Source organism: Chiroxiphia lanceolata, chromosome 4, assembly GCF_009829145.1.
Source record: "Chiroxiphia lanceolata isolate bChiLan1 chromosome 4, bChiLan1.pri, whole genome shotgun sequence".
NCBI classification, from domain to species: Eukaryota; Metazoa; Chordata; class Aves; order Passeriformes; family Pipridae; genus Chiroxiphia; species Chiroxiphia lanceolata.
Window position 1 is genome coordinate 49,506,068 of NC_045640.1, and position 24,844 is coordinate 49,530,911.

The 24,844-nt window shown below is 42.5% G+C and overlaps 1 protein-coding gene across 5 annotated transcripts in view; it reads left to right on the forward strand.

Moving 5' to 3' along the window:
* The window catches only part of LEF1 (lymphoid enhancer binding factor 1), a 70,462-nt gene that overhangs the window by 34,315 nt on the left and 11,303 nt on the right, over window positions 1-24,844 (forward strand). For 2 of the 5 annotated variants that reach the window (XM_032686431.1, XM_032686436.1), the window contains 7 exons: window positions 6,378-6,510; window positions 10,493-10,583; window positions 12,760-12,843; window positions 14,694-14,816; window positions 15,545-15,707; window positions 18,349-18,456; window positions 22,098-22,146. In XM_032686431.1, the coding sequence (XP_032542322.1) occupies window positions 6,378-6,510; window positions 10,493-10,583; window positions 12,760-12,843; window positions 14,694-14,816; window positions 15,545-15,707; window positions 18,349-18,456; window positions 22,098-22,146 (751 nt within the window). Of the gene's footprint in view, window positions 1-6,377; window positions 6,511-10,492; window positions 10,584-12,759; window positions 12,844-14,693; window positions 14,817-15,544; window positions 15,708-18,348; window positions 18,457-22,097; window positions 22,147-22,800; window positions 22,842-24,844 lie in introns of all 5 variants that reach the window. The other 3 variants (XM_032686433.1, XM_032686435.1, XM_032686434.1) reach the window with 3 other exon arrangements.

A 24,844-nucleotide genomic window follows, 5' to 3' on the forward strand; every position in this document is an offset into this window, starting at 1 on the left:
CTTTTTTTATTTGTCTTTTCATAAATCACAATATTCCTAAGCCCCTGTTTCCTGTGAGTGGTGTGTTCCTGTGAGTGTGCTTTCTTATCTCTGTTCCTTTTAGCTTCAGGTGAGGCTATAACTAATGCTACAAGCCACCACCCCCATACCCACTCTCTCATTTTCCCAGCTGTACTGTCCAAGGATTGGAGAAGGTTTTGAAAATTAAGCATAAAATTATCTCTGATGGCAAGAACCTGGAAGGAGGTTGGCTTTGGACGTAAAACTATTTGCTCTAAAAAATGGTTTGGGGATAGGGGAAGTAACCTGAGCTCTCTGTATACTGACCTTGCTGCATCTTTGCAAAGTTGTCTATGAAAAGGGATTGGACAATAGCTCCCAGGGAGGTGGCAAATTGTAATTGCAATTACTGCTGGTGTTGATGAGCTTGTTTCCTCTATTGGTAACTAGTTTTAGCCAAAACACCTTACTGTTACTTCCTCTTTATTCCATCACTGGTACCCCTGTGCTAAAGCTTGTCCACGATGAACCCAGACATGGACCTGGTTTTGACATTGCTCCAAAATGACATTCTTCTTGATCTTGCATTTTTATCGCAACAGCTGATTAGCAAAGGCATAAATACAGAGCTAGTTTAGACATTAAAATGCTGTTGATATTTTGAGAGGATGGCTGAAATTGCTGTCTTCTGGGTTTGCTAAAACCATCTGCCTAAGAAAGACCTCAGGGTTCCAGAAACTAAAATAGGCTAAAAAAGGGACAGATTTTTCTTGTCTCTTCAGATCAAGGTATCCTCAAATCCTCCCACAGTAAATGGGCCAATTGATCCTTTTATTCCGAGGTACTGCTAGAATAGTAGTCGAAAGGTTTGAAGATGTTTTGGTGGTGGTGGTGGTTTTTTTTGAGGAGCTACCTGTTGTTATTTAACATTTGCTGTCAAAAAGTTGAAGCAGTGTTTTTTCAAATGACCCTCTTTTGCAGGAATGAAAGGGAATGCATGCGTTTATCCTTAAGTTTCTTTTTGTTGTTGTTTGGTGTTTTGTTTTTTTTAATTGACTTATTTTAGCCTGAGTTGAGAAGACCATCTGCTGGTATCTGTGATCAGTGCATAACTTGCTGACAGGAGAGGAAAGATAGTCAGGCTGGGGCCTTGTTTTGGTTTTTTAGAAGCAGCTTTGTGTTTAAAGAAAAGAGGAAAAAAACAAAACAAAAACAAAACCATCACCTCTTTGGGTGTTGACCCAGGGAGGCTTTGGTCTTGTGTGCACAGGCTTGCTTGCAAAGCTCTGCGAAGCTCCCTGCCCGTCTGTGACCTCCTTTGTAGATGCTTGTCCTTTGAAGGGTCATTAATTTAATATCTTTCTCTGTGCAGCAGCTGGAACAAATGGTCGCCCCAGCTCCAGCAGGAGCTCCCAGCTGCCCGCCTCGCCCAGCGCTGACCTATAGGCATTTTTGCCATGGCTGTCCCAGGCTTTTTATAGTTTTTGGACACTTGTTGCATATAGGATACCTTACAGGTGTGGGCCTTTGCTGAAGCATTAGCTAGCTGCTTGGGGAGGGCTCAGGGTTTGTTTTTTTCTCTAGTCTTGCTTTTCTTCAAAAGCATTTCAAAAATAGGGGAAAACTTCCTGGATTCAGTCTGAATTCAAGAAGCAACATTTCACAATCAACTCACCAGAGATTAATTTGAACTGTCTCAAAGAGTACTCCTTGGATGAGAGGGCAGGCACATATTTAAAGTAGTGAGTAACTCTGCGAGTCCAGGTGCAGCACTGCCAGTGCAGAGCACTTGCAGGGGTTACCCAGTCCCATGGCAGCAACTGTGCCAGTGCCACAGCCAGAGGATTTCTCCCTCCATCCTTGTCCTGCCCAAAATGCCTGAGTTTGGTTCAAGCTTTACCACCCGGAGACTGTGATTGCTGTTTGCAAGGGAAATGTTTGCTGTTGTACTGACCTGGGTGGTTGTTCCTGCATTACTTCAACACAGCAGTAGCTTTAAACAGTTGTCTGGTACATGGCAAAGCTGATGCTGGGATAATGTCTATTGCTGGGTCAGGGTCCTCTTCCCTGTGAGCTCTTACCCTCTACCTACAAGATTTGTTTAGGGGTTATGGGGTTTTCTTTCAGGTTAGTCATAAAACTGAGTAGCAGTTTCATCTTAACCCTAACTGGCTCCTGCTGCTTCCAGTACCTGTATGCTCTCCCAGTCCTCTTGGTGTTCCTTCAGGGCACTGTTCTCTGCCTGCACTGCCTCATTTCAGCCTGAGAACATGCTTGGGAGAAATAAAAGATACCAACTGAGAAGGCCAAGCTGATGATAAAAACAGCCCTGGGGAGGGCCAGGGAGAGGCCAGTTCCCAAAGGGTGCAGGCATAGTCTGTGCTGCAAGACTATGCAGTGGATCTGGAGCCCTGGTGGTCTCTAAGAAGGAGGCCACCAAGGTTTAGCCGCTCAGAAGTATTCCTTTGAGCTGAGTCCTGTGGGGCATAGCTGTGTGTCCCCAGGCCAACAGGCATAGGTTATTCCTTTGCCATTAGACTTTAGTGTTTGTAACAGGTTATGATATATGTGTGACAAGGTACCCTAAAACATAACAGAAGGTCTTCAGGTTTGTAAAGTACAGGCCCTCATTTTCAGTTATTTATTTTTTCCAAATTGCAGGTCTTGAGGCAGGCCATATGTTTCATTTCCTTCACTTTCCAGGTCATGTGAAGAAGCTTAGAAGGGAACTAAAGTGATGTAGTGTGGTAGTACACCATGTATGCCACATCAGAGCTGTGTTAGGGACCGTTTCAACAAATGTTCAGCTTCTTCAGATAGTCTTGGAAATGAGAATTGCATCCTCATCTACTTTATTGTGGTTTTAGAAGGTGCTTGGGTACCAACTTGCCAAAACACTACATTTTGGTGGGTGGATGAAGTTCTATTCTGAAATACTGAAGAACCTCATGTAGGACATTGTGTAATTATGTGATCGTCTCATTGAAGGACCAGTCAGGTTTTTCAAGAGAAGATTTTTCAGGCTGTGTGGAGGAGAAAAGGCGCTCTATGAACTATGCCTGTTACTAGATGTTAATGTCACCAGTGTGCCAGGGAGAGCTGTGTGGCTTTGGGCTTGGTTAGCAGGTGCCGAGTGAAGCATGGAGGACTGAGTTCCTCATGCATAGAGATTGCATTGACCCAGATCAGGTCTCTGTCAGTCTCTCAAGTGTTTCTGCAACTGTATGCACCATCTTTGGAGGATTTGGGGAGACAATTGTAAGGATGGCATGTTTGTGGGAGAAGGAAGCCTGTGGGAAAAGACACTGGGATGCAGTAGAAGTGGTCTCATCAGCACAGTCCCATATGTCAGTGCGAAGTAAGATTTTGGCCATGTCTCGCAGCCCTTGAAAGCCTCTGGGGCAGTAGCGTCCACTGTGAACGGTAGGTGGTGGAAGGGACTTTGGCATCATCCCCAGTCCAGATGTCCCCAGGGCAAAGGATGCAGGCCAGGCTCCGTGGGAGTGAGCGGGGTACCTAGGGCTTATCCTGGGGATGGGAGGGTTGAGAGAGTGGTGAGAGGGACATTCAGTGCTGCATATGAGGTCTTAGTCCCCTGCCCTGAACCCTTTCTGCGAAGAGAGCTCACATAACCCATCTGGGTTGACTTGTAGGGCAGGTGTCATAACAGAGCCAATTTAAATCCATGGGGCTTTTGGAAAATATGTCGTCGGGTCCTTCTCCTCCTGGTTTCATTGTGCATGTGTCGTCCTGTGTGTTCTCCTGCTTATCAATCACTGTGGTCATCTTGGTGGGACCAGAGGGAACAAGGAGGCTCAGCCTGCACCCACCGAGCCCCCGTCTGGTAGTACACTGGGGTACCCAGCAGCATTTAGCTGCCAGAGCTCCCTGGGTCTTCCCAAAGCGGTGTGGGGCAGGCAGGCTGGGAAGTTTTGCATTATTGCTATTATTTCTTGTTACAGTTTTTTTTTCCCCAGTTTCTGGCTCTGCAGACCCCCAAATGCTCTTAATGGAGATATGGCCTGTTTATATGTTAATTTTAAGTCTGCTGACAAGCGGTTTGCTTTTCTCCTGACTTTTCATGGTTCCCTCGCCCGCTCAAAGCTGCTGCCATGGGCTTAGGGGATAAGGTGCTGAGAATTAGAAAATAAAATAAAATCTGCAGGATGCTGGAGAGTGAGGAGGTACAAGGATTGGCATGCTCGAAGTATAAACGAGTGATTTCTGAAAGCAAGGAACCCTGATACCAGGGGCATGCATGACAATTACATCCAGTACAATACAAAATGTTAATTACTAAATTTTGAGAAATTAATGCTGATTAGCAGCTGTGTGTGTGTGACCTAAATACATCTATTGCTTGATCTTTATTCATAATATACAGTTTATTGTTGATAAAGTAATGGCTGAATGGTGGGCTGGACCACGAGTGTTGTGCTGAAAACTGAGGCCTGATTTGTAAATCGTCTGAAATTCGTTGGCATCTGTTTTTTGTGGAATTTATACGGATGGGGAAGATGAATAAGCCTGAGCTATCCCCTTTACAACTCAACTCATAGATATTATTGAGAATTCATTTTGCTTTTATTATTAGGTCCACAAAAATGGACCTAATGCTTGTTGGCTTTAAAACACCTACTAACACTGCTTTCTCTCTCCATCTTGCAAAATATAAGACAAGGCCGAAGCTTAAATTAAAATCCTCAGGTTCTTATCTCTTTCCCACAGGAAAGCAAATCTGTGTTGAAAACCGTAAAATTAAGAGGAGAGCAAGGATAGCATAATTTAGCAAAAATTCATGGCACCAGATTCTGAGCTATATGACTGGAGGGATAGGTCAGACATTAAGAAGATACTGCCTGCTAATGCAAGTTCCTTAAGGTGGTGCTCTGGAAACAAGGAAAGCGGAAAATGCTGCACTGGTTCGCGTTTGTTTCCTTTCCTCTACTCCTACCAATCTTAACAATAAATTGAGTTTCCATTATATAACCCATCTGCTTCCAGAAGTCCAGAGAAATCATGGACTTGCACATGGAGCTTTGTCCTAACATCTGTTTTGTGCTGGGATTTCAATAGCGAACTCAATGAAAATTAATTTCATTGGCCTCTTAAGTTATTTTTTTGTTAATTCCTTGTGTTTGACAGGCTGTCCTAGCTGAGTTTTATCAGTGTGTCTCTCTGAAGAACAGCTCTATTTTTTTTTTTAAATTTTATTAAAAACCTGTTTGTTCCATAATTTTTTGTGCTAAGGGGCAGCGTAGAATGGCAGGGTGCAGATGAGGAGTGCCTGTTACATGCTGGCATCATCACTGTGGCTCATCCCACCGTAGAAAGAGCAACTTGTGCTTCAAGCAGTGTTAATACGGCAGGATTTCATTGGAACAGAGGAGTTCCATTGTCTTGCAGCCTTATCTAAAGAGCATAATTTTGGGCAGCATCCTTCTGTCATGCCGACTGCCTCCTCCCCTGTGCCTCTGCAGGAAGTGCTGATGGGAAGTGTGTATCTTGACCTATATGAGCATCACCTTATGGCACCCATTTCAGGACTCTCTCAGGTGTTTGTAGCAGTTTGACTTCACCTTGGCATGATGCAGGGAGAGGCCTCCCAGCTGTCCCCAGGCAGCCAGCAGGTCTCCCCCCTAACTGACCACTCTGAGAGGCCTCTGCCGACCATTTGTGTATGAAATCAGGCTCTTAAGGATGACTTTTTAGTTACCTGTTAGACCAAGAGTTTTCAAGCAGACTTTGTAAAATTGCAAGGGAGAAAATCTGCTGTGTCCTCTGGCAATGGCGGGGATTTGTCCCAGCTGCGCCATGCCATGCCACACTGCAGCTGTGCAGGAGAGCAAAGGGGAGCAGGAGTGAAGTTGATGAAGCTCGTGTTGCTCTTAAGGCTGGAGATGTGACAAACCTGCACTTTAAACCTTTTCTTTTAATTATTTTTTTTTAAATGCTGTTCCTGTAACCAAAGGGTTTTCACAGCACTGCTGCTGACTCTGCAGTCCTTTGCCTGCAGCCCTTATTGCACAGTGCCTGCCTGCCCAGCATGTTGCTCCTCCTGCCCTGCAGCTCTCCATTTGCCATTTCCGCTCTGTGTCTCCCAAGTGCCTTTCTTCCTGCTTCTGGCCCCCACCCATTTCCATGCCTTTCCTCAATATCTTCATCCCTCCTCGGGTGCCAGGATGCCAATTCTGGCAGCAAACCTAGTTTCCATCCACTAGCCCCAATGTCCTGTCTGTCCATCTTCAATTTCCTCTGCTTCAGTAATGCAAATATTTAAAAATTGCATTTTGGAAATGTTGGTTTGGGGTTTTTTTCGGTGCAGAAGCTCCACCTCACTAACACCATTTAATTTAATTTTTGTTCTTCTTTTGCAGTCAAACAAGGTGCCCGTGGTACAGCCTTCTCATGCGGTTCACCCCCTCACCCCTCTTATCACCTACAGCGATGAGCACTTTTCCCCGGGGTCACACCCATCTCACATCCCCTCTGACGTCAGCTCCAAACAAGGTGAGCCCATCCTTTCCCAGCACCATGGGGATGCAGAGTGGTCCCTGTGCTGCTGACAGAACTTTATGTGTAGTAGTTTAGAGGGAGGGTTCCAGGTGCACATGCCCACTTTCAGAGATGGTAATTTTGCCATGATGCTGATATTTAGCGTGGCTTCTTAAATTTTCATGCTCTTTCTGATGTGATAATTTGGGCTTGCTTTTGTCATCAGAGTCTTTTAAAGTATCAATAAAGAGAGACCAGTTTTTACCATCTCCAGCAGTGCCCAAGGCTTGCAGCATGCAGATGCAGAAAGGGCAATCAATCCTTACCTTCCCAAAAATGGGAGACAAGTACTTCACTAGTGATGTTATTGAAAGTTTTTCTTTTTCCCTTTCACCTAATTTGATATTTTATGTCCTTGTATTCTAGTTGTCCATATTCTTCCATATGTCAGTTGGCATAACTGAAGCATTGCCCATAAAAATAATTTTAAGCCTGTGCAAGTTAAAGCTTTACAAATGTGACATTTTTTAACCTCATACTGGCTGCCTTCTGCAGAAAGCATCTTTTCAGACGGCTGTACGTTTTCTCTGCACCCCTAGGACTCCTTAAAGCAAACAAAAAAGCCTCCCAGATGCACATCTGGGGACATCAGACCAGCCCCAATCTGTGTCAGTCTGCAGGCCCCCAGGGAACTGCTGACAGCCTTGAGGTGTTATGCCCAGCCTGTGCCAAGAGCTTCTGCCCAGCACCCAGGAGAAAGCAGTGGTTTCTTGGGAACAATGTGCTTGCTTGCATTGGGATGCAGGAGCTGGCAGGGGGAGGTGCAAGCAGAGGACTGGCCCTGGCCGTCATGGGTCTGAGCCAGCGTTTGGGTAAGCACCTGAGAACAAGCCTGCGTGGGAGCTCTGGTGGGAAGGAAGGAAGGAAAGAGAGGGAGCAGAAAGTTTACAGAGGCATCCACTGTATTCTGGATATTTATGTGTAGGCATGAAGTCTGTAGGTGCCATAACATGTCCTGGAGGGTGCCTCTCCATGCCCCTTTCTGCACTCGCATGTCGCACCATGTGGTGTTGACAAGATCATGAAGCTCTGCTTTACCTGGACACTCATCCACATGCACAGTTGTCCCATTTATCTGAAGAGGTGTCCAGTCATCGTTGTTCAGGGAGGGAGACTTTTTTTGTTCTGACTTTCCCTAAATGCTTAGCTTTTGTTTTGACTGTGTAATGCAGGTAATAACAAGGGCTACATCCAGAAAACACTATGGCCTTGTGGCTCTGTGTGTTTTTTGCTGTTTGTTGGTTAGTTTTGGTTTTTTTTTAGGGAAGGGGAATACAAAAAGCACTCTGCCTGGAAATCCTGGCCTGTAAATACATGTATAATATCTTTTTCAGACTTGGAAGAAGCAAATGGAGGCCTCCTGTCCTCATTTGTCTTCCTCCTTTACATCAGTGCCCAGGAGAAGGATATTCACACTCATTCCTTGAAATCCCAGAGGTGCCATGTGTTAAGAGAGCGGGATTTCCACCTCTTGCTGAAGCTGGCTGTGACAGCTGGGGCACACCCCGCTGCTGCAGTTCGTGAGCTCAGGAGGTTTTCACTTACTGCATGCTGGGTTTGCCCACCTGTGCCCCATTTTTTTCCTTTACTCTGGTTATTTTGTACTCCTGTACTGCAGACCCCAACTGAACAACATCTGGTTTGTTGTTTCTGCTGTACGTCCTCTCTCTCTTCTGCCCCTTCTCTACCCTCTCCCCTGTCCAGCATCCTGCTGGTCATGTCCCCATCCCTGAGCACAAGCCTGGTGAGGGGCTCTTCCGGAAGGCGCAAAGCTCATGCCCCTCTGGTGTTCCTGAATGGACTCTTGATCCCTTTGCTCAGCATCTGGCAAAGATGGGGTTGGATAATGCAGGCTGGAGACTACTGGTTTTGTCTGGGATGGTCTCCTTGATGTGTGTGGTCTTTCCATCCATACTCCCTGTTTCGGCGCCAGTGGCGTGTGGGAGCAGCCGCAGTGAAGTAGCCCATGCAGTTGCTGCAAAGAGAGGATTTTTCTTTTCCTCAGGTCCTCTGCCAGACGCCTCCAACCATTGTTTCTGTCCTCGCCTCCCACTGTGGGTCTGGAATAAGGCACTGCCCTGCCACCCTAGCCCTGATGCCAGGGTACCCTCCTCCCACCAAAATCCTCCAGCAAGGGGGTCCACAGCAGCTTGCCTTCAGCACTGCTTCTTGCACCCGAGGCACTTTGGAATGGGCACACAGTACTGCCTTGCTAAAGGCAGTCACTATTTTATTTTATTTTATTTTATTTTATTTTATTTTATTTTATTTTATTTTATTTTATCTTATTTTTTTATTTATTTTTTCTTAAACCTCTCACGAGCAAGAGCTTTTTTTGGGGAACACTGGCTGTGTGATTGCTGTGTGTGCTCCTGCTGGGCATTACGTAGCTACTAGCCCCCCATAAGGGGTGAGAAGTTTGGGATTATCAATAACAACTGTGCACCAGTTAAGAGAGAGCACTGTTGTCTCCATGGCTCAGAAATGCAGATTTTGGGAAGGAGTGGCCCAGCTCCTTGTGCAGAACTTGGTCTGGCAGGGGCAAGATTGTGTCATCACTTCCAGGAGCATCAATCATCACCAGAGATGAGATGCTGGGCTTGTTTTTCATCTTTGTTATTTTTTTCTTTTCTTAAACCATTCAGAAAGAGTATTCCCTCTCATATGAAATCCCTTTCCTGTTTCCTTTCCTATCAGTTACCAGCTGTTTTACACCTTTGAAAAGACAACTGGCCAGAAATTTGATCCTCATTCAGATTGTGATCCTAAGTCTGAAAATTTTGCTTTTTTTCAGACAGTAACACCACCAGTATTGTTTTCTGTGCTTTCCTGTACACAGTCCTGACAGATATACTTCAAATCTTGTAATTAAATTCAGAACATTTAAATACAAACTGGGGAGGGGAATAAATCACTAGCATCAATCTATAAACTAAGTCTCAAGGTAGCACACACTCAGTCTTGGACCTTTGGAGTGTCACCACATAAATATTTAATACCCTTTTAAAGCAACTGATTTAACATGTGAAGTAGGCTTAACAATTCCTTCTGCTTCACCCCCTCTTCCCCAAACACATTTAAATAAACCAATGTCTTTGTGGCCTCTGCAACTGTAATTCCATGTCTCCCGGGGGCACAAGGTTTAGGTGAAGAATGGAGACCACAGACTCTTTTGGGATGAGGATTAGCTTTAATCTTGAGGTGATTCTTGCAGTTGTAGGATTCTGTGTTCTGGGGAATGTGAGCTGATGGATCATTCCTGATGGGACTCTTATTTTTCCATGAAATACTACCGATGCAAAACAGATTGACCTTGGAGCCCACAGGAGTCAACTTGATGAAGAGCTTAGTTGGAGCTGGAGTGACAATTGGAAGCCAAATGAATCATATCAAGTGTGACCATTACAGGCCTGAAAATGATTCTTAATTAAGCACTGATCCTCTGTGGTAGCAAGTTTCCAAAATCTGTGAATCCATAAGGGAAACTGAGAAAATATAAAAGTAGCAATTTACCTAATCTAATAGCTCTGCTGTGCTACCTCTTTGACAACACATTATTTTCCTCTTGTTTCATGATGTGTTAGAAGAGGTCCTCAGGATCCAGTCACGTTTGGTGAAACCATTGAGAGGACAGTATTGCCTAATGCGTTTTACAGGAGGATCTAAACTTGCACAGGTCCTTACCCATACGTTTATTTCCACCTTCCACATCAGCTTTCCAGTATTTCCCTTTGGATTGCAGTATTGTGTGCAAGTTAGTTACTATTTTAAGGGTGGCATGCATAGCCTTTTGCTTTTAACACTAACCAAGAAGGTGGTTATTTCTTACCCAGAGCACTAATTCCATCATAGCGTTGGCCGTGTCAGCTGTGAACTGCAGGTCATGCATGTAGTATTTTGAGGGGAAAGTCATTCATTCTTCTCTGCTCTTTAACAGGCATGTCCAGGCATCCTCCAGCTCCTGATCTCCCTACCTTCTATCCCTTGTCGCCAGGGGGGGTTGGACAGATAACACCACCTCTTGGCTGGTAAGATTTTTTAGCTTCTTTTCAGACAAAGGTGCATGTTCACACCATTCACTATTGTTGAATCAATTGCAGCATTTACAAAAGAATAATAATAATGTCATTGCAGTAAGAAATTGCTGTTTTATTTTAGTTGAAATTGAATTTGGTTTTTGAACAAGTACAGAAATTAAAGTGTGTAGATTTCACTTTGAAGTTTCTATATTTCTTATGGCTCAGATTTGTGGCTCTTAGCATTTGGAAAGATAGCAGAAAACAATTTTCAAGAAATGAAATGTAAATTTTTAATAAAATTGTAATTACTGAGGGGAGGAGAGGTAAGAAGGAACTTTGAAGTGTGTGGAGGGGTGTGAAATCTTGAAACTGCCCCAAATGGAGAACAAACTTTTTTAGTCTACTGCTTTTTACACTTTCTGTACGGAGAGAAGCCTCTGTGACTGGGAGATTTTGCTGCTCTTGCTAATACTAGTGCTCTCAGGATCTCTTGCTTCCACTCAGAGTGTCATTTTCCTTTCTGAGGAAATGTGGTATTTTTGGAGTAATAGATTTGACAGGGTGCTGCATGTCTGCTTGGGGTAGATACATACTTACCCTCCGTTCTGTTGGAGCAGGAAATAAGGAAACAGTCTGTACCATGAGTAGTCTATGCCCACACAATGAAGGATGCAGATTTTTTTGTTTTTTAATGTCTCTATGGGAGGGAAATATGATCCAGATGACAAAAAGCAGAGAAAGTAGAGAGCAGAAGATGGTGAAATGCTGTATTGCTGGCATATCTTTCAGGAAGGACCACATGCCTTTTTGAACAAATTATTATCAAAATAAAATATAGGAGTATCTGACTATTTTTTTAATCTTTTTTCCCCCCTCCTCCCCATTTTGCTGCTGAGCTGACTCCTCACCTCCACTGCCACCAGGCAGTTACTGACATGCGTTTTCCAGTTGTGGTCAGTCATTTCTTCTGAATGGTTTCTTAATGCAGAGGCTGGGGGGAGGGAAGAGGGAAAAGAGAGGGAAGAGAGACAAGATCCAATCTTACAAGACTCAGGGATGTGTCCAGCAGCACTCACCAACAGCGGGACATGCTCAGCTGTCCCTTATCCTCTGGCTTTCAGCTGCTTGCTGTGAGGTAGTGCTGTTGACACTTCCTTCATCTTTTTTTTTTCCTTCTTCTTCCCTTTGAGTACCACTCATTTCCAGTAACATACTCCAAGTGTGAAACCTGTATCCTGAACCTTACAAAGGCCAGTATCCGTTTTTTTCCCTCTGTAAGCTGACTGGCCAGTCAATAAGTAACTGTTTGGACAGGGCTGATGTGTGTGGTGGTCTTTCTGGCTGGTTCAGGTGTTTGGGCTGCTTCAGGTATTTGCTCACATTACCATAACATGCTACTTCAGGGTGTTCATCATAGTCATGACTGAACCATTGCTAACCGAAAGTAAACAAAATGTAGTGATGATGATGAAGAAAACTAAAGACCTCAAATGACGGACTGGTGACAAAATATTCTGTATATGTGGGAGCGTGAAGAAGACAAAAACTTCACACAAGCTTCTCCTACTGGATTACAAAGTTTGATCTTTTAGTAGTAAGATAGATTTGTGTTGCTATGGGCTTTTAGGTGGTTGGGTTGGTTTTTTTTTTATCAAATAAACTTCTGCTTTGTTAGGAAAGCTGGCTATTTGTACCTCACTATAGCATATACTAATGGAGAAAGTCCTAAGTTTTCAAAGATTTAATAAAACTGTTCTAAAGGCTTTCTAGCTTAATAATTCACTGTCTGGTGTTCTTGCTCTGACCTACAGTAGAATTATTTGGATGAAGATGTGTTTTTCCTAAGAGCTTGTTTAACAAATCTGATTCCAGTGCTCATAATACTAGGTTAGAGAGGGATAGAGATAGAGGAGTGTGCATGTGTGTATGTGTGCACTGGAGGAGGAAGACTGGTTGTTTTGCTTTCCTTCTCAGTGGAAACTTAGATTGGGAATCTTTCAATAGCAAGGGAGAAAGTTGAAAGTGTTTAAGTATTAGTTACTTTCATTAGGAAAACTCTTGAAAGTGTTAGCTCTTACTGTTTATTGTGACTAGTACTGAGTTCCCATCAAGGGCTTGTAACTCTAGAATAACTACTGAATACCATATCGTATGATTGATGGGTTCCTTTCTTCTGTGACCTCAGGCAAGGTCAGCCTGTATATCCCATCTCGAGTGGATTCAGGCAGCCCTATCCATCCTCACTCTCAGTCGACCCTTCCATATCCAGGTAGGTGTAGGAGGTGAATGACTGACCGGGGAGTAACTGCTGGCGTTAGAGGGCAAGTTGCTCTTCCGCTTGTATCTTGGTCTGCCTTTGCTTGCTTTTCAGTCAGCTGAAACTTTATGCATACATTTTTATTTAACCTATGTGTGTATATACAGTTTGCCTGGATCCCACACTGGTCTCATTCAGCATTTTCTTGTCGGTCTCTGAAGTATTGCAATGAGGAACACCAGTGAATTGTCAGCAATTAATTGAGCTGTTTCATCTGAAATGAGCCATTAGTTCATTTCTAGATGCAACATTTAGTGTGCATCCTTGGGTTTGGCTCATGCCATTATGCAAGTAGGTGGATTGTCACTCTAGTCTGTGTCCTCTAGTTCCAATTTTAAAGTTGTTAGTAATTAGTCTTGAATCATTTAGGTAATGCTCTGTGTGGAAACTTGCTCACAAGTAGATATTTCATAGCCCAAAGCCACTAATGGCAGGGGATGCCAGCACAGTGTATTTGTACTGGTGTGGAATCAGGCACTGTGTCTTTATGTCTAAGTGCAAACAAGCAATGCTAATTGAGACTTGGCCATGACACACTCCAGACCACCTATGCTCTGCTTTTGCATTCTAAAGACAGCTTCTGCATCCTGTGCTTGGTGTACACAAGGTTTGAATATACTATTCTTGGGGTTTTTCATGTGAGTTTTAGAAGACACATCCTCTTGCACAGGGATTTAAGACAGGCCACTTGATAAGTGGTGAGTCCTCTTGCCTCTTTTTGTGTGGGCTCCTTTGGATTATCACTGTCCCTTCACTTCTTTACAGGGGAATGATAAGCATGTGTCTGTCAAGGTGATTGGGAAGAAAACCCATTCTTTCCCCATGATAAAATGGTTCGGTTACAGGGCTTTGTGTTTCCTTTGTTTTGGTGGCATGAAGGAAAAGAGCGAGGGGACTAGGGAATGGTGAAAGGAGAGGTTGGATACCATTCCTTAACCATCGCTCATTCAGCAAAACTTGGGAGCATGAGCTTGCTTTTTATGTTAATGGTACTTTCCAGCAGTTTAAAATGAAGCATGCAGGTTTTCTACTGCACTTGAGCTTGCAATGCTCAGCACCTTCAACATCTGTCTGAGCTATCCTTGAGAATGACCCAGGTTAGTAGGGTGGGATGATTCAATTAGTGGTAGTTCAGTTTTATTTTCCGTTTTCATTCCTGTACAAATGAAAGGAAGCTTTAATTAGGACAAAAGTCTCTCTCTGCTCCCATCCTTCATCCAGGATGCAGAATTTTCAAAGTCTGTTTTAAGCATTTGAGGGAAGAATAGTGGGTTCAGGTGAAGTGATGTTAAAATCTTTTACCTTAAGGGCTTTGAGAACTAAAGCGATTCCTTAGAGAGCCATCAGGGACTTCTTGAAAAGACTCTTCTTTATTTTATTTGTTTCTGCATGGCAGTTTCCTCCTTTGCATTGGCTGGTGGTGGATATTTTAAGAATGTTTATATCTTGGTGTGGAAATATATTTTTTTGGTTAAGAAATGTGTATTTTTATTGCTAGTCAGTATAAACATTAAGTGTTTCTTGTTTGCATTGCTAAAACTGTTTGCCTGAAAGTCAATAAAATAACTTCTCTACAACCAAAATGTTGACTGATTTTGTTTGTTTGTTTGTTTGTTTGCTTTTCTTGAATAAATGGGCTACACTGCACAAAACTTAGCCAAATATTTTTCATACACTCTTTAAGAGTTATCTTCATTGTGAGCTTTGTAGCATTTGTATTCTTGGAGCGTCCTGCTGCTGTGTTATGTGCTTGATGCCTGTCTTCAGTAGGGTTACAGACCTTGCTTTGTTTTCTCTTGTAGGTTTTCGCATCATATGATTCCTGGTCCTCCAGGCCCTCACACAACTGGAATCCCTCACCCAGCTATTGTAACACCTCAAGTAAAACAAGAACATCTGCACAACGACAGTGAGCTAATGCATGTGTGAGTCTGCCTTTCTGCATTAGCCCTTAATCTATAAATGTTTGAGAACTAACTCTATCTGAAGAAGAGTCAAATATGTTAAAAAAAAAAAAAAAGTGCCTTTCATGACCTCTTTGAATTTTAGCTCTTCTCCTAGAACTAAAATGGGAACTATTGGGCTACTGTTTGGGAAGGGCAATGAGACATGAAGCCATTTTTCATTCCAGTCCAACTCTTTTAAGCTGTTGGCAACAACCGTCTTGATTCAGGCATAATCATGGATCTGTCTACCTGTTGCTTGAATGTGAACTCACAAACTTCTGCTGGAAAAGTTCTTACCTGCAAAATTTAGTAGTAAAGAGCAGTGTCACTGCTTGATACTCGAAGGCAAAAGGCCTAAAAAAGAAGTGGATGAGAAGCTGTCCTCCTGCCTGTGGCAGTGGTCTTTGTGGGTACTATGGATAGCCTTTCAAAAAGAGAATTGAGACAAGTGATAAATGTGGAACAGATTCACCAATGAAATGTTACTTGCTAGAGAAGGTCAACCTGACATCCTCTCTGAGTATTAAACTAAGTCAATTCTCTGAAAGAAATGTGAAAGTGGATGGGACATGACTACTGAAATTCTCATTCTTACTATTAAAATGCTACTGTAATCACAGGTTGGTAATTTTCTATTGATCTTTTTTAGGCTAAAGGTAAATTAATGCTTTTTTTTCTTCCTTTCCCTTTCCCCCACCACGTTTTAGGAAGCCTCAGCACGAACAGAGAAAAGAACAGGAGCCAAAAAGACCTCATATTAAGAAACCTCTGAATGCTTTCATGTTGTACATGAAAGAAATGAGAGCAAACGTTGTAGCAGAGTGTACTCTGAAAGAAAGTGCAGCTATCAACCAGATTCTTGGCAGAAGGGTATGTACAGGAGGGTTTGTGCGTACTCATGTGTGCTGCTAATTTGTGTGTTTCCCTTTAGTTGGGTGTGATTGCTCACTTTCTGCTTGAGGTGATAAGTAATGTGCAACTATCAAATTAGCTATAGAAGATAAAACATGCAACTAAAAATAAAAGCTGTATCTTGAATTTCTCTTTTCAGCATTAACAGCATCATCCAGTTGGTGTCTGTTCCACTCATGTTATGGTGTCAGCAGCTCAGGCATGAAATATCCGCATTCACACATGGAAGGAGCATTCAAATCACCTTAGGCTGGTGTCCATCAGGGCAGGAAGGGATCATTCAAAGATGAACACTGGATGCCACTGGAGATGAAACTCCTAAGTGAATATAATGGGGTCCAGTTGTAAAGTCATGTAGGTTGGGTGGGACCCATGGAGGTCATGTAATCCAACATCTGCTCAAAGCAAGTCCAGTTACATCAGGATGCTCCGGGACCTGTCCAGTCAATTTTTGAATGTCTCCAAAGTCATCAGCCGAGTACTGATGATCCTAGTACATGTACCAGAGCCTTGCCGAGAGCCGTTTGCTTCTGTGGCATTGCAGTCATGTTTTGTACTTTCCATCTCAAAAAAAACCTATGCAGGCCAACTCAGTCACAAATGTTATGTTCACTGTTGGTGTTATTCTTCCAAGGGAAGGCAGCAGAGGTAAATGCCCATTTTGCAATTGACTTCCAGAAGTGAGAAAAGGGGTGACTTTTGTATCAATCAGAGTTTGAGCAGGGATTATTCAAATTCCCAGTGAACATCTCTTCTTGATCACCAACCAAGGCAATATTGAGAGGCACTGCAGTTCTCTGAAAATCCTGTGTGCTTTCAAGTGGGAAATCAGTACATGACCTTAACTGCCCCTTTTGCGTTGCAGTCTGAAGACTTCCCCCTCCAAACAGAGCGGAAATCTATTGGTACTTGTCCCAGTTCCTGCAGCCTTCTGCCTCTGTTGTTCTTGTTACCTCCCTTTGAAGGACATCTTGGTGCTTGCCTTTTCCATGCTTTCATGCAAGTCTCTAGGATCGTGTTTTCATTCTCACACCCTCAGTAGTTGATCTTAGTTCCTTAGTATGTCAGCCTTGTTTTTTTGGCCTGAATGAGAGCAGTGGCTTATTTATCTCCATTTTGGTAATGAATCAAGCCTTGGGGCTCCATTGCCTACTTTTTCTGCAGCTTATACTCCTCTTTTCAAATTACTTTCTCCATGAAAGTACCTCAATTTCCACTTTTCCTGTACTGTAAACAGTGCATGAGTTATCCAGTATAATTGCTTTGAGATTGATTGTCAAGTGTTTTGTGTTTTGCCCTGTGCTACCCCAGAACAGGAACTACCTCTGTTCTCAAGAGCTGACACTTTACATACCACTGGGCTCTCTGATGCCACACCACAGTGTTCAATACCTTCCAATTTTTGAATGTGCATGTGAAGTTTGAGAGTTGCAAACCCGCTGAACTGCTGTGCTCTCAGTAACACATCAAACTCGCCAAGTTAAGGCAGACAAGTGCTTTAGTTCACATCCTCTGATGTGTAACAAAACAACATATTAAATCATACAAATGTGATCTGATCTGAAATCCTAGTTCTGTAAATTATTCTTGCATGAGTGTCTTAATGATTTCACATCTATCTGGTTTTGGTTGGTTTTTTTTTTTTAATAACTTCTTCTCCTCCTACTCCTCCATGCATGTTGTCAAACAAGAAGGCAAGTAGACACATCTGCTGCAGCAGTGGAACCTGATTCTAAATAAAAGACCTTTACTGTTTTTGGTTCAGGTCTATGATAGGTGTTTCAACAAGAACAAAATTATTAGATACCAATGTAGTTGGTGCCTTTTCAAATGTGCAGGTGGGAAAGGGTTATTTTTTGGTGTGATTTTTTAAGGGTTTTTTTGTGGGTGGGTGAGGGGTTTGTTGGGTTTTTTTTAGTACATAAAAGCAGGAAATTTATCCCTGCTTGGCTACAAAGGTCAACTCGTGTAATTTGAAAGAGTGCAGTTCTGTGATTTCTGTATCTTAGAAACTTTTGCCGTTGCCATTTTCTTTTCTTCTGTTACAAAAAGAGGAAATCGTAAAGCAGGTACCTTGAAGCTTGGTACTTAGAGGTTGATCTTGGAACAGGAGCCTGCTGGTGCCCAGAAAGCCTTCTGTGTTGGCATTAAAAACTTGTGTCTGGCTGCTCCTTAAAACCAAAACAGCAGACCCTTCTATGAAGGGGAGATTACTGACTTTTAAAAGCAGCACAAATCCTTTCTGTTTTATCAGGAGCTAAAGGGTGGGTTTTGTTGTTGTTTTTTTGTTGGGGTTTGTATGGGTTTGTTTGTTGTTGGTTTTTTTAAGTAGTGTTGGGAGAGCATGGTTCTGTGAGCAGATTATTTTTTGAACCCTGTTTCCATAAATGATTTTTGTCTGCTCAAGGCACTTGGCAGTGGCAGAGCTGACAAATGCCTGGAAGTTGGTTAATAAACACAGGTGCTTATAATTGCTAATGAATTTCATTTCTGCAGTGGGGAAGGACTGAATCAAAGTCACTAAAACACTGGCTCGTGTCATCTGTTGCCTAGGTATGAGTTAATTCCTAGTCTAATGTTATGTTTATTTTGTTTGCAGTGGCATGCTCTCTCCCGTGAAGAACAAGCGAAATATTATGAACTAGCTCGTAAAGAAAGGCAGCTACACATGCAGCTTTATCCAGGCTGGTCTGCAAGAGACAACTACGTAAGTCACTCACTTGAAGGCTCTTTTTAAAAATTAACTTCCTTTTCCTAACTTTTTTTTATTATTTTTTCTTTTTCTCTATAACTTGGGGGAAGTCCTGGATGAAGGGACAGTGAACATACATATAACATAAACCTTTTATTTGTTTGCGCTTCAAGCATCCAGAAAACTTGTTATTTTGTTGTTGTTGTTGAGATGCTCCTTATGAAGTTCACAGTTTTCAAGGGGAAAAAATTAACATGGGAAGTTTTCTCCTAAAACAATGGCCAGTAGTGTCTGGAAGCTTATGTTCTGCTGTACAGCTGTGATTTTACTATCATTTTCCATTTGATCACTTGTTATCCATAAATCTTATTTAGACCTGAGAAAAAAGGGGTGTCTTGCTTTCAAAAGAACTGAAAGCCCAAGAGACTTAATGCAGACTGAACTTTAGCTGAAAGTAATTCAGAATGGTCCATCTGTGAAATAAAGGTACAAAATTTGTGTAAGTAAACTTCATGATAGATCCTGCTGTTAGACCATTTGGTGAAGTGAGGTTTTCTTACAGTTACTCTTGTTTTATAATTAAATATCAAACAAGTGCTAATAAAATGTCACACAGCTTGCACTGCACAGTTATACTATTGTGCCTACAATGAGCTGTCATTGTAGCCATATGTGATAGTATGAAACTCAGAAGCTACAATTCTGAGAAACTGATCCTAACCTGAGGATCCTTTCTGTCCCTCCATTATCTGAGCCATTATTTACTGTGATAGGAAGTGTACATGCTATTTCTGGCTCTGTTTTCCATCTGTATTAGGTGCACAGTAATTTTTCTCTACTTCAGTGACATCTTTGGACATTAAAGGTTGAGGTACCTACATACAGTGTTAACAGAAACTGTAGAAACTGGCACAGAATGCATTGACACAGAAACTAAGTGATGGTCTCTGAAAAAGATGCCTTTGTCTTGCTAATAGCCATGCCCAGTTTTGTAAGCACAGACACCCTAGCAGCTTGTTTCTGCCTATTTCATTTAGGCAGTCATCTTTTCTAGCCAAAAAAGCTGTCATGAACTTATGCAGGTAACCAGACCGTGTCCACAGAGCTGTCTTGAATTACTGCTGGGAACAAATAGGGTCTTAGTGAGAGACTCCTTGGAAACAAGGAGATTTCAGTTGTCTTGAATTTACTTGCTGGAAAATGAGACCACTTCGGAGTGTTGTCAGCTCATGCTTACTGAACATCAGCCTTCAAGATTGTGCTGTGATGCTTGGCCAGGTTGACTTTGAGAACCTGACGTGTTTTGTCACAGCCTGCTGCCATACAGCACAAGCAGTGGACCTGCAGTTTCTTAAATGCCTTGATAGACATTTGGAGTGTGTAAGGTGGCATGTATGAGTTCTTTCTTTGATGTGCTTCCAACCTACATCCTGTGTGGAAGTATAGCTCTGACATACTCCAGTCCTGCATGTTGCAATGAAGAACTCTGCTAGCTTCCTCTTGCAGCCTTCCTCTCTGCCTCTCCAGGAATGCACACGTTTTGCAGTGGTGGTGAGGCAGTGGTCATAGTAGATCACAGTTTATCACTGAAACCTTTTCAAATATACGTCATCTTTTTTTTTTCTTTTCTTTTTCCCTCTTCAGTTTTTCTAAAGTAAGCAGTCAAAATGTGAAATTGTATTCATTTAGCACAGGTATTACTGCAGTATTTTGAGAGTTGGAAGTGACTTAGGGGTGACTCTTCTGTTTCATGTGGCTGTATTTCACAAAACAGTACAAGTAAAAAATATATACTATTTGATTTTCATTCTTCTATTTTGGTTTGCCTCATTATTCAGGATTTTAGAAATGTCAAGAAAATGTTAAACATTGTTATTCAACTGTTGAAATTATCTTTTTATTATGTTTTTATTACTGATACCCGAAGTAGTCATGCAAAGCTATATGGTAGACGTGAGAAGCACAGTGTTTTCACAATGTGATTGCGTGTGTGTGTGCTGGAGTTGTCAGAAACTATCTCAGCTGTGAATGCTGACAACTAGTTTTCAGCCCAGCCTTCTGTTCCTTCACTTCCCTTATCTCATAGATAGATCAGCTTTCAGTATGTTTTAGCACTTGAAGTCAGCCTACCATAGAGAATAAAACCAATTTTCCTCCCATGATTTTTCCATGTTAACATCTGTACTAGAAGACTTCCCTCCATAAAGAAGTATTGCCTTGGTGCCTGAGTGATAAAGCATATCACTGTGAGTTCCCTGGAACCCTTAAAATGTGCTTTCCAACTTCTAGGCTGAGTCCTGACTTTGGGAGGCATTGCCCAGCCCTGTTGCCAGTCTTGGGATAAATAAGGACAGGAGCTTAAGAGTGAGGCAGGCCCAGACTCTCAGAGCAGACTGGAGATGGAGAAGTCTATCTTCCATAGCTTCGCTGTAGCCTGTATTTGGAGCCCTTGCTTGCTGTATATCAGTGAGCCATACAGTGGTTTGGGATGGTTTCTCACATCACCCGCTGTCCATCCTGTCAACTTGCAGAGCTAGCTGATGGAGAGAGGTGTCCCACCACCTCAGCCCTTCCAGTCTGTGGCCACTGTGTGTGGTGGGGCGTGCATTGACAGCTGCCAGCCACGCTGAGTGGGGGGCCAGAGGATGGACAGCAGCCTGCAGCCCTACTCACAGCAACTGCACTAAGATTTGCCAGAGCAACTCTGTTAGAGCCTGACTGAAGGCTTCTTTAGAATATCAATGGAGATGACTGTTTTCTTCAAACACACAAAAAACCCTTTGACTGACAATACAGGACAATAATGACAGCTCATATGGAGGAATATCAAAGTGGTAGTTAGGGTAAGGCAAGATGATTGAGGTTCAAAACTGCAGTCTAAACTGACCTTTTGTTTCCTGAAAGAGTGTGTGAAGCAGGAGCTCTGGCCTTTTCCATAGCTGGGGGTGCAGGAGAGGGCTAAGTGTATGGGTTGGTGTGATGGCCCTGCACTGGCACGCTGGTGCCAGTGTGTTCTACAGGAAAGACAGCTGCCAGGCATTCGTGTCCTGCACCTCAGGCATGTTAAGGGTGCTCTGCTGTACAGCAGGAGCTGTTTGGTTATTGCACAGCGCGCTCTCTGGGCACAGCCATACAAGACTTGGCTTTTGTTAAGGTACAAGTGTTATCAGAACAGTTTTACTTGGCTGGTTTGCACCCTGGGGACAGGTCATGGTCATCCTAGGTACTTTCAACACCCTGTCTGCTGTTACCATGTATGAACAGCGTAAGTATCTGAATGTGTGAAGAGTTCTTGTAAGAGCCATAAATTATGATATCAACATACATGTCATCAGATTATTAAGTGTGAGAAGTCTTTCAGATGCTTGCGGCTGTCAGCATAAGTTGAAAAACTGCCAGAGATTGTAATTCCATGTGGATATAAAAAATACTTATTGCTGATGTGCGTATTTCTCCATAAATGCTGAGAGCAAACTCTGTTACCATTGAACCAGTTGACATTGGGATAGAAAAGGTTTTAGCTGCCCTGAAAGTAACTGGGTTTTTTCCTAACCACTTTCTCAGTGTCCAGATGACTTTTGCTTCTATGCTGTGAGGTTAAGTGACAAAAAAAAGGTTGCGCATGTAATGGTATGGTAAAATTTCCTATTTTTCAGGGGAAGAAAAAGAAAAGGAAGAGAGAAAAGTTGCAGGAATCAGCATCAGGTAGGCCACGACCAACTCTTACTTGCCATTCACCTCAGGGATATTTTAGAAACTATAGCGTGCGCTATTTATTTTTACATGTTTTTCTCTAACACTTGCTTCTGAGGGATGTTTTAAGATACTTCACTTCGAATGCAAGCTTGTGAAAATGCACACAGTGTGTGCCTCCTTTCCCTTACACCTTTCTGAGCAGCAGCACTGACGGCATCAACATCTTTGGCTGAACTTATGCATTGCTGCAATCACTGTCCTGCTTTACCTCTGCTTTTCTCCTCAATCAGCGTTGTATCATCTTTAAATTTAAATACGTCTCAAATACTGTGTGGGATTATTGGACACTGGAAACTTAACACTGACCTTCTTGTAGCCACTGTATATTTTATCACTGTATTTTACATTTCTGTGTACACTAACAGCTGCCTAGTAGGTTGGCTAAAAGCATCAGCGAGGTCTCCTCTTTACCTGTAAAATATATATAGGAAACACCCTGTTTTCCCCAACAAAAATGGCTGGTATAAGAACCATAAAAAAACCAAACAACAAAACCAAAAACACACATAAAAAAATCCACGTAACACTATAGCAATCAAACTTATTTGGAATGTACAAAAGCTCTGTAAGAGAAATTTGTTAAAGGAAAACAATCTTCTACAGGTACAGGCCCCAGAATGACAGCTGCCTACATCTGAAGCATGGTAAGAACATCTCTAAAGCTTTCCTGCTGATAAAACTGAATTTTAAAATAAGCTTTCTTATAAATTTTATGCAATAATGTGAATTTAGAAAAAATTGCAGAAGTATCATATCTCAAAGCTAATGTTACTTTGACTACTGATGGTTTTTATACCGGCTATCTATTAGATGTTCACCATTTCACTGCTTAACTGTAATATTTTCAAATTGACCACACCTCACTGACTCGCTGCCAAGTCTGCCAGTGAAGCACAGGGATGGGTTTATTAAGCAGTGCAAACCCTCCCAGCCAGCAGACTGTCACAGTTCATAAGAACAAGTTAGATGCTGGCTTTGGAGTACATTTTATGTGTTGACATCTACAAGATGCTGGCTGGCTGGGTATACTTCTTAAAAACAATTATTCACCTGTATACTAACAAAACATCTGCTAGGAAAATGGGACTGTATGTCAGTTGTGTCAAGAATTTCTCCACAGCTGTACAGTGGTATTTCATGTGTGGTGCAGGTTGGGGTTTTTTGTGGTTGTATTTCCAGCATGCATTTTCTCTCTTCATATCATATCATATCATCTGCACAGAGGGTGGAATGACTGGTTACACACACACAGTAACACCATCTAGTCTGCTTGTGAGTGCTCACAGTACCACAGTGAGATCCTCATTTCTCAGTGTTTGGGTTGGAAGGCCGGTCCTCCTCTTTCTCTCACTGTGATATCTTTTCTAGTAGGAATGGCATTCATATGACATACTAGTTGGTTCTACACTGTCTAATTAACCAGACTGCTCTTGGGAGATCCCTGAGAATTCCAGGAATCATGCAAAAAAATAACACTTGCTAAACTCACCTATGTACTACATTAGAAATGGGCTCTCTGTCCTCTCTTCCTCTGCCTTATTTGGCCACATGATCCCTGTGGGACTCAGAGAGGTCAGCAAAGCGGGCTCCTGTTGGCCCTCTGCTCTGCTTGGACTTTCAGCCAAGTTCAGTTTCCTCTGTGTGGTGGGTGGTGATCACTCAGCATGATTCAAGCCTCTTCTGAAAGTTATGCCATTATGCTGGTTAGTCTAAACTTGGTTGGGTTAAGACTTTGGGTTTGTTTTTTTTTTAAACTGAAGTAAAGTGAAAAGGCAAAATGCATGCTCTTTTTTCTTCCTACTATAATACCTACTAAAAACCCAAGTATTTTAACCTTGAGTTTTATACTTGATATTTCAGCTTAGTTGCCCAGATCCATGATAGTTGTGAATAGTTCTCCCTTTAATCTTAATACAGTACCAGTAAGCAAAACACTCAGAATTTTATCTGAATTGATGCAGAGCACTTGATTGGGATTGAAATACAACTAAGGTTCAAGTGACAGCTAAAATACAGGGGATATTTGGTTTCTTGGATGATCTAAGGATGACTGCCTTGTCTGTGCTGAACTATGCTATTGAAGTTTCTCTGTTTGCAATTTCCATAATAGAGGATTAATGTTATAAGTGTAGGGGTTTTCTCTCTTTCCCTTTGACTTCCTTCCTTCCTTCCTTCTGCCCTTTAATGGTGTGCATACCCATCTCTGTCCTCATGCAATTTATAACATGGAGTATGAGAACAGTATATATCTTCTTCCATGGAAGGGGAGTGTGCTGTTGACTCCATATATGCACATGAAGGCAGCCTCACTAAATGTTGCATGCCGAGTGAACGATCTCCACCGGAGATGTACAGATGTGCTCTTGCTGGAAGTAAATGCACAGAATGATTTAGGGAACCTGAATCAGCCAGACTTCAAAGTAAACTTCTGAAGGTTAAGACTCTCTCCCTCTGCAAGCCTAATCCAAAGAATGTTTTGCCCACAAGCATAATATCTTACTAGGCCCACAGCAGAGCTGTTGTAGTCTCTACTGGATGGAGATAATAAGTTTGGGAATAGCTTTCTTACTCTTTCAGATGGTGCAAGGAAGAGGGGGAAGGAGGGTGGGAGGTCTGGGAAGGAGACAAGCATTCTGTTATCTGAGAA